This window comes from Anolis carolinensis, chromosome 5, assembly GCF_035594765.1.
Source record: "Anolis carolinensis isolate JA03-04 chromosome 5, rAnoCar3.1.pri, whole genome shotgun sequence".
Classification (NCBI taxonomy): Eukaryota; Metazoa; Chordata; class Lepidosauria; order Squamata; family Dactyloidae; genus Anolis; species Anolis carolinensis.
The window spans coordinates 5,679,100-5,691,977 of NC_085845.1; the positions used below are offsets into that span (position 1 = coordinate 5,679,100).

At 40.2% G+C, this 12,878-nt stretch overlaps 1 protein-coding gene across 1 annotated transcript in view; it reads left to right on the forward strand.

Annotated features, from left to right (window-relative positions):
• adam33 (ADAM metallopeptidase domain 33) overlaps nt 1–12,878 on the forward strand; it is a 117,395-nt gene that overhangs the window by 70,951 nt on the left and 33,566 nt on the right. Inside the window, exons 11-12 of the mRNA XM_062982306.1 lie at nt 1,183–1,325; nt 10,694–10,871. Coding sequence (XP_062838376.1) covers nt 1,183–1,325; nt 10,694–10,871 — 321 coding nt within the window. The remainder of the gene's footprint in view (nt 1–1,182; nt 1,326–10,693; nt 10,872–12,878) is intronic.

Here is a 12,878-nt window from a genome sequence, read left to right on the forward strand (position 1 = left end):
ATTCTCAGGTGGAAAGTAATTGTGAGAGGAAAAGTTTAAGAAGCCCTGCTCTAGAGACCAGGACATGGAGCAATGGATTCAAACTACAGGATATGAGACTCCACTGAAACATTAGGAAGAAATTCCTGATGGTCTCAGCTACACTGAGATTTGAATACATGATTCTAAAACTGGCTAAATCAGGCTTATCTAAATACAGTAGAGTCTCACTTATCCAAGCTAAACGGGCCAGCAGAAGCTTGGATAAGCGAATATCTTGGATAATAAGGAGGCATTAAGGAAAAGCCTATTAAACATCAAATTAGGTTATGATTTTACAAATGAAGCACCAAAACATCATGTTATACAACAAATTTGATAGAAAAAGCAGTTCAATACACAGTAATGTTATGTTGTAATTACTGTATTTACGAATTTAGCACCAAAATATCACGATATATTGAAAACATTGACTACAAAAATGCATTGGATAATCCAGAATGTTGAATAAGTGAGACTCTACTGTATATATAGATATATCCAGGGTTGCATCAAAAATTCTCAGGTGGAAAGTAATTGTGAGAGGAAAAGTTTAAGAAGCCTTGCTCTAGAGATCAGGACATAGAGCAATGGATTCAAACTACAGGATATGAGACTCCACTGAAACATTAGGAAGAACTTCCTGGTGGTCTCAGCTACATTGAGATTTGAATACATGGTTCTAAAACTGGATAAATCAGGCTTATCTAAATACAGTAGAGTCTCACTTATCCAAGCTAAATGGGCCAGGAGAAGCTTGGATAAGCGAATATCTTGGATAATAAGGAGGGATTAAGGAAAAGCCTATTAAACATCAAATTAGGTTATGATTTTACAAATTAAGCACCAAAACATCATGTTATACAACAAATTTGATAGAAAAAGCAGTTCAATACGCAGTAATGTTATGTTGTAATTACTGTATTTACGAATTTAGCACCAAAATATCACGATATATTGAAAACATTGACTACAAAAATGGCTTGGATAATCCAGAAACTTGGATAAGCGAGGCTTGGATAAGTGAGACTCTACTGTAAGTGTTTGGAGCTAAGACTGGGCCCAGTCCTGACTTACAGAATTTATATTCTTCGGATTTTGGTGCAAACTATGTTTTCTTTCTGATAGGGTTTTCCTTGATGTCCTTCTCATTCTCTATCCCAGGACCATTCGGAGCTGCCCATTGGTGCTGCTGCCACCATGGCCCACGAAATCGGCCACAACTTTGGCATGAGCCACGACATTGAAGGCTGCTGCGTGGAAGCCACGGCGTCCCAAGGAGGTTGCGTCATGGCCGCTGCAACAGGGTAAGACGGGTGTGTAGCTTTTGGCTGTCTTGGGAGCGCATTGGGAACATCTCGGGACCCTGTTACAGTGAGCTAAACCAAAGCAACCTTGCGTGTCATAATTTACGAATATGATAATCCAAATCTAGAAGATGACCTTTCCAGATGCTATTTCTATTACTTCAACTGGAGGTAGAAGGTACCAAGTTGGAGACCCTCATCACCTAAATCAGGGGTGGTCCGTTGTGGTAGAGGGGCTAGAAAGCGGTGCATCAATCCCCAAGGAGACCACCACACCATTGCAAAATACTGTATCGACTTGAGCCAAATGCATCATTGAATCTAATGTGCACCTCAATTTTCAAAACACTTAGACCGAAAAGTATTTGCTGCTGAATGTAAAGCACAGTGGCAAAAAGTGCGCTTTGTTATTTGACCACTACAGCTTCTGCTTGTTTAGGATTCCTCCTATAATAATAATAATAATAATAATAATAATAATAATAATAATAATAATAATAATACGTTTATTTATATCCCGCCTCCATCTCCCCCGAAGGGGACTCGGGGCGGTTTACAGCAAAATCAAAATACAAGCAATGATAAAATGTAAAACATCAAAGGACAAAAACAAAAACCAATAATAAAATATATACAATAGGTGAAAAAACACAACGCAGAATTAAAACATCAAATTAAAAACAATGAGGTTGCAATAGTGAATAAGCATGGTCCTTTAAAAACAAAAGTGTTCGAACACCTAGGCTTCTAGCAGTGGAGAGGAAAATCTTGGGATGCATCTATGCTGTAGAATGAATCCACTTTAACTGCCCTGGCTCAATACTATGGAGTCATGGGGACTATAGTTTTACAAAGCCCTGAGCTTTCTCTGCAAAAGTATACTGCTGCCTCATCATACTACAAATCCCAAGATGGCATAGCATCGAGCCCTGGCCATTAAATAGAGATGACATTCCTCAAAGAGAGGCTCCAGACACAGCTCCTGAGGCAGTTTCCCTTTGGGGAGATGGTGGTGTGGTAGAAATAAAATTTATTATTATTTATTATTGTATGACACAGCAAACAAGATAGACATGCTGGATTTCGTATCACAAAATCACAAGTCGAACACTTCCCAAGTGTCTAGGACTGTGTGATGTATTTTCGGATGATGCGCGCAGATCCCAGCAGGGTGGCCTTTTGCAGTTGGCAGATTGTAATTTTGTCAATGTCTATTGTTTCCAAATGCTAGCTGAGATCTTTTGGCACGGCACCCAATATGCCGATCACCACAGGGACCACCTGTACTGGTTTCTGCCAGAATTTTTGAAGTTCCATCTTGAGGTCCTGATAGCGGCTGAGTTTTTCCTGTTGTTTTTCGTCAATGCAACTGTCACCTGGGATGACGACATTAATGATCCAAACCTTTTTCTTTTCCACAACTGTGATGTCTGGTGTGTTGTGTTCCAGAACTTTGTCAGTCTGGATTTGAAAGTCCCACAGTATCTTTGCATGCTCATTTTCCAATACTTTTGCAGGTTTGTGATCCCACCAGTTCTTTGCTGCTGGGAGGTGGTACTTGAGGCATAAGTTCCAATGAATCATTTGGGCCACATAGTTGTGCCTCTGTTTGTAGTCTGTCTGTGCGATTTTCTTACAGCAGCTGAGGATATGATCCATGGTTTCGTCGGTTTCCTTGCACAGTCTTCATCTTGGGTCATCAGCTGATTTTTCAATCTTGGCCTTAATTGCCTTTGTCCTGATGGCTTGCTCCTGGGCTGCAAGGATCAGGCCTTCTGTCTCCTTCTTCAAGGTCCCATTTGTGAGCCAGAGCCAGGTCTTCTCCTTATCAGCTTTTCCTTCAATTTTGTCAAGGAACTTTCCATGAAATGTTTTGTTGTGCCAGCTGTCAGCTCTAGTTTGTAGTGCAGTTTTCTTGTACTGGTTTTTTGTCTGCTGTGCTTTGAGGAGTTTCTGATTTTTGACTTCAATCAAAGCAGGTTCTTCACTTTGCTTGACATCTTCTGCCAGGGCATGTTCTTCTTCTTTGACTGCTTGTTTGACTTGTAAGAGTCCTCTGCCCCCTGATCTTCTAGGCCGATATAGCCGGTCAACATCACTGCAAGGGTGCAATGAATGATGAATGGATTATTATTATTATTATTATTATTATTATTATTATTATTACTATTACTATTGCTTTGACTCATCACTAAGTTTACTGTATGAAGTGAATCTAATACACATCCCAAACTTGGCACAGTTATCAAAAAAAGGTGAGCATTAGATACAAGTAACTGGGTATGTTTTTGCACCAAATGACCTGAAACATCTTTGGTTCAGGAGAATCGCGTACTTTTTTTCAAAAAGGGCCTTTCTTGGACCTGAAAACCAAAAATCCCGTACTATTCACTCCAGTGCAATTTTATGGTAAACTCCAGCAGAAGCTGGAAGACCTATAAATACCTTGAGAAGTGTGAATCTTCAGGTCTTCTAATGTAACTCTGTTGAGGTCCGTAACGATTTCTAGAAAGAATATCTTAATTAAATCCACAAATAATCAAATTCAAATCCATTTGGAAGTCCAGCCGTAGAAGTAAATAGAAGTGACTTGTGGACAATATTTACTCATTGCACCTTACCCAGTTCGTTTTATCCTCTTTACTTGGGTGACAAATCCATGTTTTTATGATGTTTATTATTTTTATATTTTAAAATGTTCATTTTAATTCTCGTGTTTTGTGTTTTCTGATGTTATTTTATTTTGGTTTGTTTGCTCTATCCGGGCTTGGCCCCATGTAAGCCACCCCAAGTCCCTTTGGGGAGATGGAGGCGGAGTATAAAAATAAAGTATTATTATATTATTATTTTATTTTGAAATGAATGTCTTTCCTGGACCTGAAATAACCCAGGAGGGGATAAACATGCCCTTGAAGTTCCTAGAGGGCATTAGGGTATATTTAGGGACTTTTTTTTGGAATTTTATTTTCCGGATGTACCCACTAAAGGTCTGCTAGGCAGGTAATGTCTCCCATAGCTTCTCACTTTTGCCTGTTCATACTCTTAGATGCATTAAAGTCCTTCTGAACTTAATGGAAACTAACTTTAAAAGAGTGCAATACAGGCCCAGACATAGCATTGCTTTTGTCTCCAAGCGGATACATCTGGGCGTTTTCTGGACTTTTTCTCTGAGTTTGGAGGGTGGGAATTCTCTCTCTCTCTCCTTCCCTCCACACCCCTCCTTTCCGGTCCATGTAATGTGCAGAGGAACATCAGCAGCCGTAAATTAAAGCCAGATTTCTTTAAATTGTAAAGGAGACGGGATACAGACAGCTGTACAGTAGCCAGGAGAAGCTGTTAAGAGAAAGGCAGGGGAAAGAAGAGGCAGGCCAAATGAGGACTGGATCAGAAGAGTGCCATTTGCGGCATGCTCTTAAAGTTGAGGCATGTGCTGAGTAAGAAACACATGTTTTGCATCTGTTAAGCGCATTGACATGGGTCTGTGAGGTGCAGGGTTATTTTAGTCCCAGCTAGAAAGCATCACCTAGCAAAATATATCCATGTGTATAAATGTATGTAAGTCTTTGACCTCAGAGTTGAATTTGTGTTGCCGATATCAGCAGCTGGATCATTGATTTCAGCTAGGCAGTTGGATCAGTAGTTCAAATCGAATCAGCGGCTCCTTTATACCAAATCAGTGGCTCAGTTATGCACTTGGATCTGTAGCACAATTGTGTAGTTGGATCAGTCTCACATTGATGCAATTGGATCTGTGGCACAGTTACACAGTCGGGATAGTTATGCAATTGGATCTGTGGCACATTGATGCAGTTGGTTCGAGTTCACTGATGCAGTTGAATCTGTGGCACAGTTTTGCAGTTGGATCAGTATTACAGTAGAGTCTCACTTATCCAACATAAATGGGCCGGCAGAACATTGGATAAGCGAATATGTTGGATAATAAGGAGAGATTAAGAAAAAGCCTATTAAACATCAAAATAGGTTATGATTTTACAAATTAAGCACCAAAAACATCATGTTATACAACAAATTTGGCAGAAAAAGTAGTTCAATATGCAGTAATGCTATGTAGTAATTACTGTATTTACGAATTTAGCACCAAAATATCACAATGTATTGAAAACATCGACTACAAAAATGCGTTGGATAATCCAGAACGTTGGATAAGCGAGTGTTGGATAAGTGAGACTCTACTGTACATTGATGCATTTGGATCAGTGGGACATTGATACAATTGGATCAGTCACATTGATGCAGTTGGATCAGTATGACATTGGTACAGTTGGATCAGGAGTTCATTGGTTGGAGCAATGACTCAGTTGTGCAGTTGGCCCAGTATTACATTTATGCAGTTGGATCAGTGACTCAGTTACACAGTTGCATCTTTGGGACAGTTATGCAGCTGGATCTGTGGCAAGGTTGTGCAATTGGCTCAGTATCACATTGATGCAATTGGATCAGGAGTTCATTGATATAGTTGAATCAGTGACTCCGTTGTGCAGTTGGCTCAGTATCACCTTTATGTAGTTATATCAGTATTACATTGATGTGGTTGGATCAGTATCACATTGATGCAGTTGGATCAGTGATTCAGTATGCAATGGGATCATTGGGACAGTTATGCAGTTGAATCTGTGGCACAGTTGTGCAGTTGGATCAATGACTCAGTCGTACAGTTGAATCAATGATTTTGGCTCCATCTACACTGCCATACAATTCAGTTTCAGAATACAGTTTAGCTATACTGTATTGAACTTCATTGTATAGCAATGCAGTTAAACAGCATTCTGAAACTGTCTTATGTGGCAGTGTAGACGAGGCCTCAGTTATGCCACTGGATCAGTAGTTCATTTGGATAAGTAGCTCAGTTACTGGATCAGTTGCTTCCTCTGAATGTATATTTATATGGATGTTTTAATAATTGTTATTGTTTTAATTTTAATTGTTTTTATATACTCTGTTTTATACTTGGTTGTAAGCTGTCCTAAGTCCCTCCTTGGGGGTGAAAAGGGTGGGATATAAATGTTTGTAATAAATAATAAGTAATAGTAATTGTGGATATAGCCAAACATGAAAGCGGGATTAGAATGAGAACCAATGGAATCAGATGCCAAAAAAAGAGATTCCAGCAAAACATTGGAACTTCTTTATTTTAAAAACTTTTTGGCAGTGAAATAGTGGACTCTCCATTATTGGAGGTCTTTAAACAGAGGTTGGATGGCAATCTGTTGGGAGTGCTTGCATTGTGTATTCTTGCATGGCTGAAAGGGGTTGGACTACCTGCCCTTTGGAGTATCTTCCAACTACAATTCTGTTAGATGGACCATGAAGTTGTGTACAGTGTATGGAAGCAAAATCTCCTGAGGAATTAATCTTAAAGTATGCCACTTTGCTGGATGAGGCAAAGGCAGATTTTTTTTCTGTGTCAGGAGCAAAATATGAGTAAATAAATCAGACTATGTGTGTTTATGTGTCCCATCACTACTTAAGTGTAAGCACATGGCGTATGCCTTGGGTGCAGCACATTTCTGGGTACGATGCCCAGCTTCTCCAGTTGAAAACAATACATCAATTTTACTTTGAATTAGATTTACTTTCAAAGTAAACTTCACTGAACTTCCAAAAAGGGGGAAGACTGGATGGCTTTCTTTAAACCCTGTTTATAAGCAAATGCTTAAATTGGCTCTTAATTATTCGTCAAAACAATTCCCATACCAATTAATATACTGACCTTTTACGTAAAAAGCCTGCCTCGTTCCCTGCTATTTCCACTCTCATATAATGAATTAAACCCACGGGTGGTTTGTTTGTTATGAAGTAATTGGGCCACCCATTGAAGTGTGTTTTTCGGTCTCCCATTAAATTATATTTTACAAAATGAGTGTGGTTAGGCTGCTAATTTGTGTGTGTGTGTGTGTTTATATATGTGACCTTATTGTTTATTTATTAAAACATTAATTTTTCGTTGTCCAAAGATCTCTGGGTGGTTTACAGTAAAAATCAACTTCAGGCAATAAATAAAAACGTTTTTGGTGGAAGGTCAGGAGAGGTTGAACAGTCTGTATGATCATGTTCCGGTAGCATTCTCTCCTGACGTTCTACCTGCTTCTGTGGCAGGCATCCTCAGAGGTTCTGTTGGCAGTGAAGCAAGTGGAGTGTGTATACAGCATATCTGTGGAATAATGTCCAGGGTAGTAGAAAGAACTCCTGTCTGTTTAAAGCAAGTTGGAATGTTGCAATTAGCAAGTGTGAGTAGCACTGAATAGCCATGAAATCAATTGGTGAGGGGATCTGCATAGAGGTAGCCTGGCCTCTGTTGCCTGGGGCATCCTCTTTTTTAGGAAGTGTTAACTGGCAATTGATTATTTGCTACCTGGAGTTCTCTTGTTTCTGAGTGGTGTTTCTTATTTACTGTCTTGATGCTGGTGGTTTTTCAATGCTGGTAACCAGATTTTGTTCTTTTTCATGGTTTCCTTAGCAATTCCTAGAGAAGTGTTACCTCTAGAATTCTCTAGATCAGTGGTTCTCAACCTCTGGGTTCCCAGATGTTTCAGCCTTCAACTCCCTGAAATCCTAACAGCTGGTCAACTGGCTGGGGTTTCTGGGGGTTGTAGGCCAAAACACCTGAGGACCCACAGGTTGAGAACCACTGCTCTGTCAAGGTAATGGTTAAATGTAGTGAAATGTTTAACTCATTGTTTCATATGTAAGTTTGCTTCGGTAAGCAATCCAGTACTGAAGGGGTTAATCGCATAGAACAACGATTTACTGCCTAGAGAGAAAAGTAATGAAGCTTCTGCTTTTGCCTATGTAGAAGGAAATAAGTCACAGGCAATGGAATTTGGGAGGGATTATTCTTTACAGATAAGAGTTCTTACCAGTTACAATTAATCTTGCTGTCGGAGAAACATGTTTGTGAGCAGCTCTGGCTGCTATTTGTATATAGTTGTGTAAATAAATATTTACTACCACAGAGATTGGCAGACAACAGCTATGCAGTCTAATTTGTTCGTGCTGCCAAGCAGATGCTGAGTGGTTGAAAGGAGGGGAGTATTGAGACTGAAGGCTGTAACTGTCTCAATATATCTGCCTTGCATCCATTGTGAAGTGGATCAATATTGTTATACTGATGGACTTTGTGATTCCTAAGGAAGTGCTCTCTCTAGAAATCGCTACATCCACCTGTGTGAAGTTGACCTTAGGTTTGCCCCGGAGGACCTAGAGATTCCTAGGGTTTTAGCATAGCAGGTTAAACTACCAACTGCAATAAATCCTGTTAGTTGAGAGGTTGACAGTTCAAAGCCTGGGTCGGGGTGAACTCCTGGCCTTTAGCCCAGCTTCTGCCTATCTAGCGGTTTGAAAGCAAAATGTGTATAGATAATTGTTGGTGGTGGTCACTGACTTTGAAACTCCTTCCCAAAGGAGATTAGGCAAGCCCCCACACTGTCCTCCTCTCATAGGGATTTGAAAACCTGGATATTTTGGCTAGCGTTTGAGAATGCCTAGTCCTTAGTTATAAATGCCCAGTCCCTAGGTTCCCTGGTAATATTTTGTTCTCTGCACTTCATCCAATACCCCGGCCCTATGGTACGCTGCTTGCACTATTGCAGCCTGGGCCCTTTTATAACCTGATCATGCCTATTTAGTACTGGCTATTGATTTTTGTTGAGCATGGTTTTTGATTGAGTTTGAACTCTGCTGTTTTATATTTTATGTTAAATTTTAAACTGTGCTTTTATCTGGATTGTTATATTTTACTATGTTCTTATTTTTATTGTGCTTTGCTTTAATGGATTGTTTTGTATTCATGTTTTGTGGACATTTTGTCCCATATGTATTTATTTATTTTATTTATTTCCAATATTTCTATCCCGCCCTTCTCACTCGAAGGGACTCAGGGTGGCGTACGATTGGCAACAATTCGATGCCGACACATCATTAAAATCAAACAGCATATAAAATCTATTACAAACAATTGAATACAGTATAAAATGTAAGCCGCCCTGAGTCATTTTGGGGAGATGGTGGTGCGATATAAGAATAAAGTTGTTGTTGTTGTTGTTGTTGTTGTTAATTATTATTATTATTATTATTATTATTATTATTATTATTATTATTATTATGTTTGACTAGATTTTCCTTTAAAGAATATTTGAGCCTTCTGTTCTTCACCTGCTGAGATTAATGGGGGCCCTTCTTTAGTCTTTGTCTCCTTGTGGCGAGAAAAAGTGGAGTATAAATAAACATAATAAACATAATAAACATAATAATAATAATAATAATAATAATAATAACTTCAAAGGCTCTGGCATAAACCAGTACAGGTGGTCCCAGTGGTAATTGGCACACTGGGTGCCGTGCCAAAAGATTTCTGCCGGCATTTGGAAACAATAAACATTGACAAAATTGTGTTGTCAAAGGCTTTCATGGCCGGAATCACACACCTCTGAGGATGCTTGCCATAGATGTGGGCGAAATGTCAGGAGAGAATAGTTCTGGAACATGGCCATACAATGTGTTGTCAAAGTTTGGTGTGATTTGGTTCAGTGGTTTTGTTGTTTACTCCATAGTAAAATGTCACATTACATTTTTATATATATAGATTTTGCTATAAACATATGTGCATTTATGTGTGCCTTCCAACCAATAGAAGCCTAACATTGGAAGAAGCATAACCCCCTGAGGCCATCTAGTCAACCCTTTGGCTAGCCAGGCACAATCAAAGCCCTCTTGACTGACGGCCATCCAGGCTTTGCTTTAAAAACCTCCAGAGAACGAGACCATGCCATACTCCAAGGAAGCATATTCCACTCTATGCCAAACAATGCTAATCATCAGATGTTCTTCCTCATGTTTAGGTGGAATCTCTCTTCCTAGAGTTTGCATGCATTGTTCCATTGTGTTGTCGAAGGCTTTCATGGCCAGAATCACAAGCTTGTTGTATGTTTTCTGGGCTGTATGGCCATGTTCCAGAAGTATTCTCTCCTGTTGTTTTGCCCACATCTATGGTAGGCATCCTCAGAGGTTGTCAGGATGCCTGCCATAGATGTGGGTGAAACGTCAGGAGAGAATACTTCTGGAACATGGCCTTATAGCCTGGAAAACACACAACAACCCATTGACAAAATTACGATCTGTCAACTGCAAAAGGCTACCTTACTGGGATCTGTGCACATCATCTGAAAATACATTCCACAGACCTAAACGCTTGGGAAGTGTTTGACTTGTGATTCTGTGATACGAAATCCAGCATATAGATCTCGTTTGCTGTGTCATACTGTGACTTTGTGTCAATAATAATAATAATAATAATAATAATAATAATAATAATAATAATAATAATTTGTCTGCCTGACCTCCTTCCTCAGCTACCCCTTCCCCAAAGTGTTCAGTTCGTGCAGCCGGGGGCAACTGGAGAGCTACTTCCAGAAGGGAGGCGGGATGTGCCTCTTCAACCTGCCGGACACCAAGGACCTGGTGGTGGGAAAGAAGTGCGGAAACGGATTCCTGGAGGACGGCGAGGAGTGCGACTGCGGAGAGGTGGAGGTAGGACTCCGTCCCATTCTGGGGCAGCTTAGCAGGGGACCACCCACTCCAACCCCCTTCTGCCCCACAGGGAGACACAACCAGAGCCCTTCTAACAGATGGCTATCCAGCATCAACTTAAAAGCCTCCAAATAAGGATGCTCCGCTGGACCCTAAGAAAGTCACACTTTCCACTGCCAAAACAGTTCTAACATGTCGCGGGATAGGTGTGTGTTTCATAGTTTTCTAATCACAGCTTCCCTGGAAATGCTACACATTGGACAAAACAAATGCCACAGAGGCAATTAAAACCTAAGCAACCTGAAATACAGTTGCATCTGTCAAGTAGGAAATTTAGGGACTGCTAATGCAGGGAGGCTAATTTAACTAATTTACATCACCATAAAAATGTCCAGCAGCGTGCGTGCCGGAAGATGAGGAAGTATTCCATCAAGGACTTGGTGTCACAGTGGATGATGAAGCAGCAGCTCCCCCTGCGGCCAGAATCGAGAATACCCTCATGAAGCCAGAAGCTGGGAATGTTAAATAGCCTCTGTGTCTTTGTCTCTCTCTGTATGTCTAATGGCATTGAATGTTTGCCATGTATATGTACATTGTGATCCTCCCTGAATCTCCTTCGGGGTGAGAAATGTCGAATATAAATACTGTAAATAATAAATAATAAATAAGAGACGAAGAAGCGAAGGCGGAGGAGAAGGAGGAGGAGAACAATACATCATACATTCAACAGGCATTAAATCAAAAAGGGTCTTTGGCAATGTTAAACGACAAGAGGCATAAAAGTATGGTGGAATTTCGTTTGGAGGCGGGTGAAGAAAGCAGACTGACAGCAGAAGTTGTCTTCAAGATAGTTTACTTTTGGCCAAGAGCAGGTGACAATGTTAGCTAATGCCCAGAAAATGCAATGCCACCCCTTGCCTGTAATGGCTTTCCAATTTATACAATTTTACAGAAGCATGCGCAGAAAGCTAACTGACAATGGAATTTGCTGACTATTATAATCCTTTTGGACATGCATAGTTGCCTTGTAACTTATATAACTCATTACTCGTCACATTAAGTGAAATGTCCATAGTTTGCTCCACGTATACACTATCCTCAGGTGACATGTTCATAGTTCATCCCACGTATGCATCATCCAGCAGCCAAATCATTACTGCAGTTTGCATGACCTTACATTGTGAGCAAAGAGCAAATGTCAGGCAGAACATGTCCTGTCAACACTTTCATGGAAAAACAAGATTTTTGTGTAAGGGTCATCTAGGTAAGGGATTTTTAGGGTCTTTAAATAAAATATTCAAGAGCTGCTCCATTAAAAGCACCAGCAATACAAGCTGGCACTTTATTGGGTACAGCAAAGTACAAAGGATGCTGATGTTTTGTGAGTTCCTTTGGGGGAAAAAAAGGACTTGGAGGTGTTAGGCAGTTAGCAAACCTCTGTGACATTTGTTACAGGAAAAGGAAATTTTTCCACCTTTCCATTTAAGCAGTAAACGTCCCGTTCGGCAGAGATGAAGCAGTCTCCTGAGAAACGTGAAGCCGGCATCAAATTATCTTTACGAGCCGAGGCAGGGAGGAAGGGGCACATGCCAGCCAAAGGACCACGGAGACCTCTTTATATGTAAAGAGGCTTCGGAAAATCAGCGAAAACCAAACAAACCATTCCGCAATGTCAGGATTCCTGGGGAGCGTTCATTTCTGGCTCAATTGTTTAAATATGTCTCTGGGTGTTTACAAGCGTTTATGTTTAGCTTAAAATGTCTGCAGCAGAAGGAGGCAGACAGAAAAAAAAAACAAGGCCCAATAAAAGGACAGCGGTTTTATAGGGAATTTGCCCCGCACTCCCTGCATTGATAGCAATGGTTTATGGGTTGAATTAAATTTAAACAGAAGCTGGAGCCATCAAATTGACAGCTGTCCAAATCTGTTTCTGTGCAAAATGATCCAAAAGGAACAATTGTTTTAAACAAAGGCCAAGGTTGTCAGTCAATCCCAAATTTTGTACAG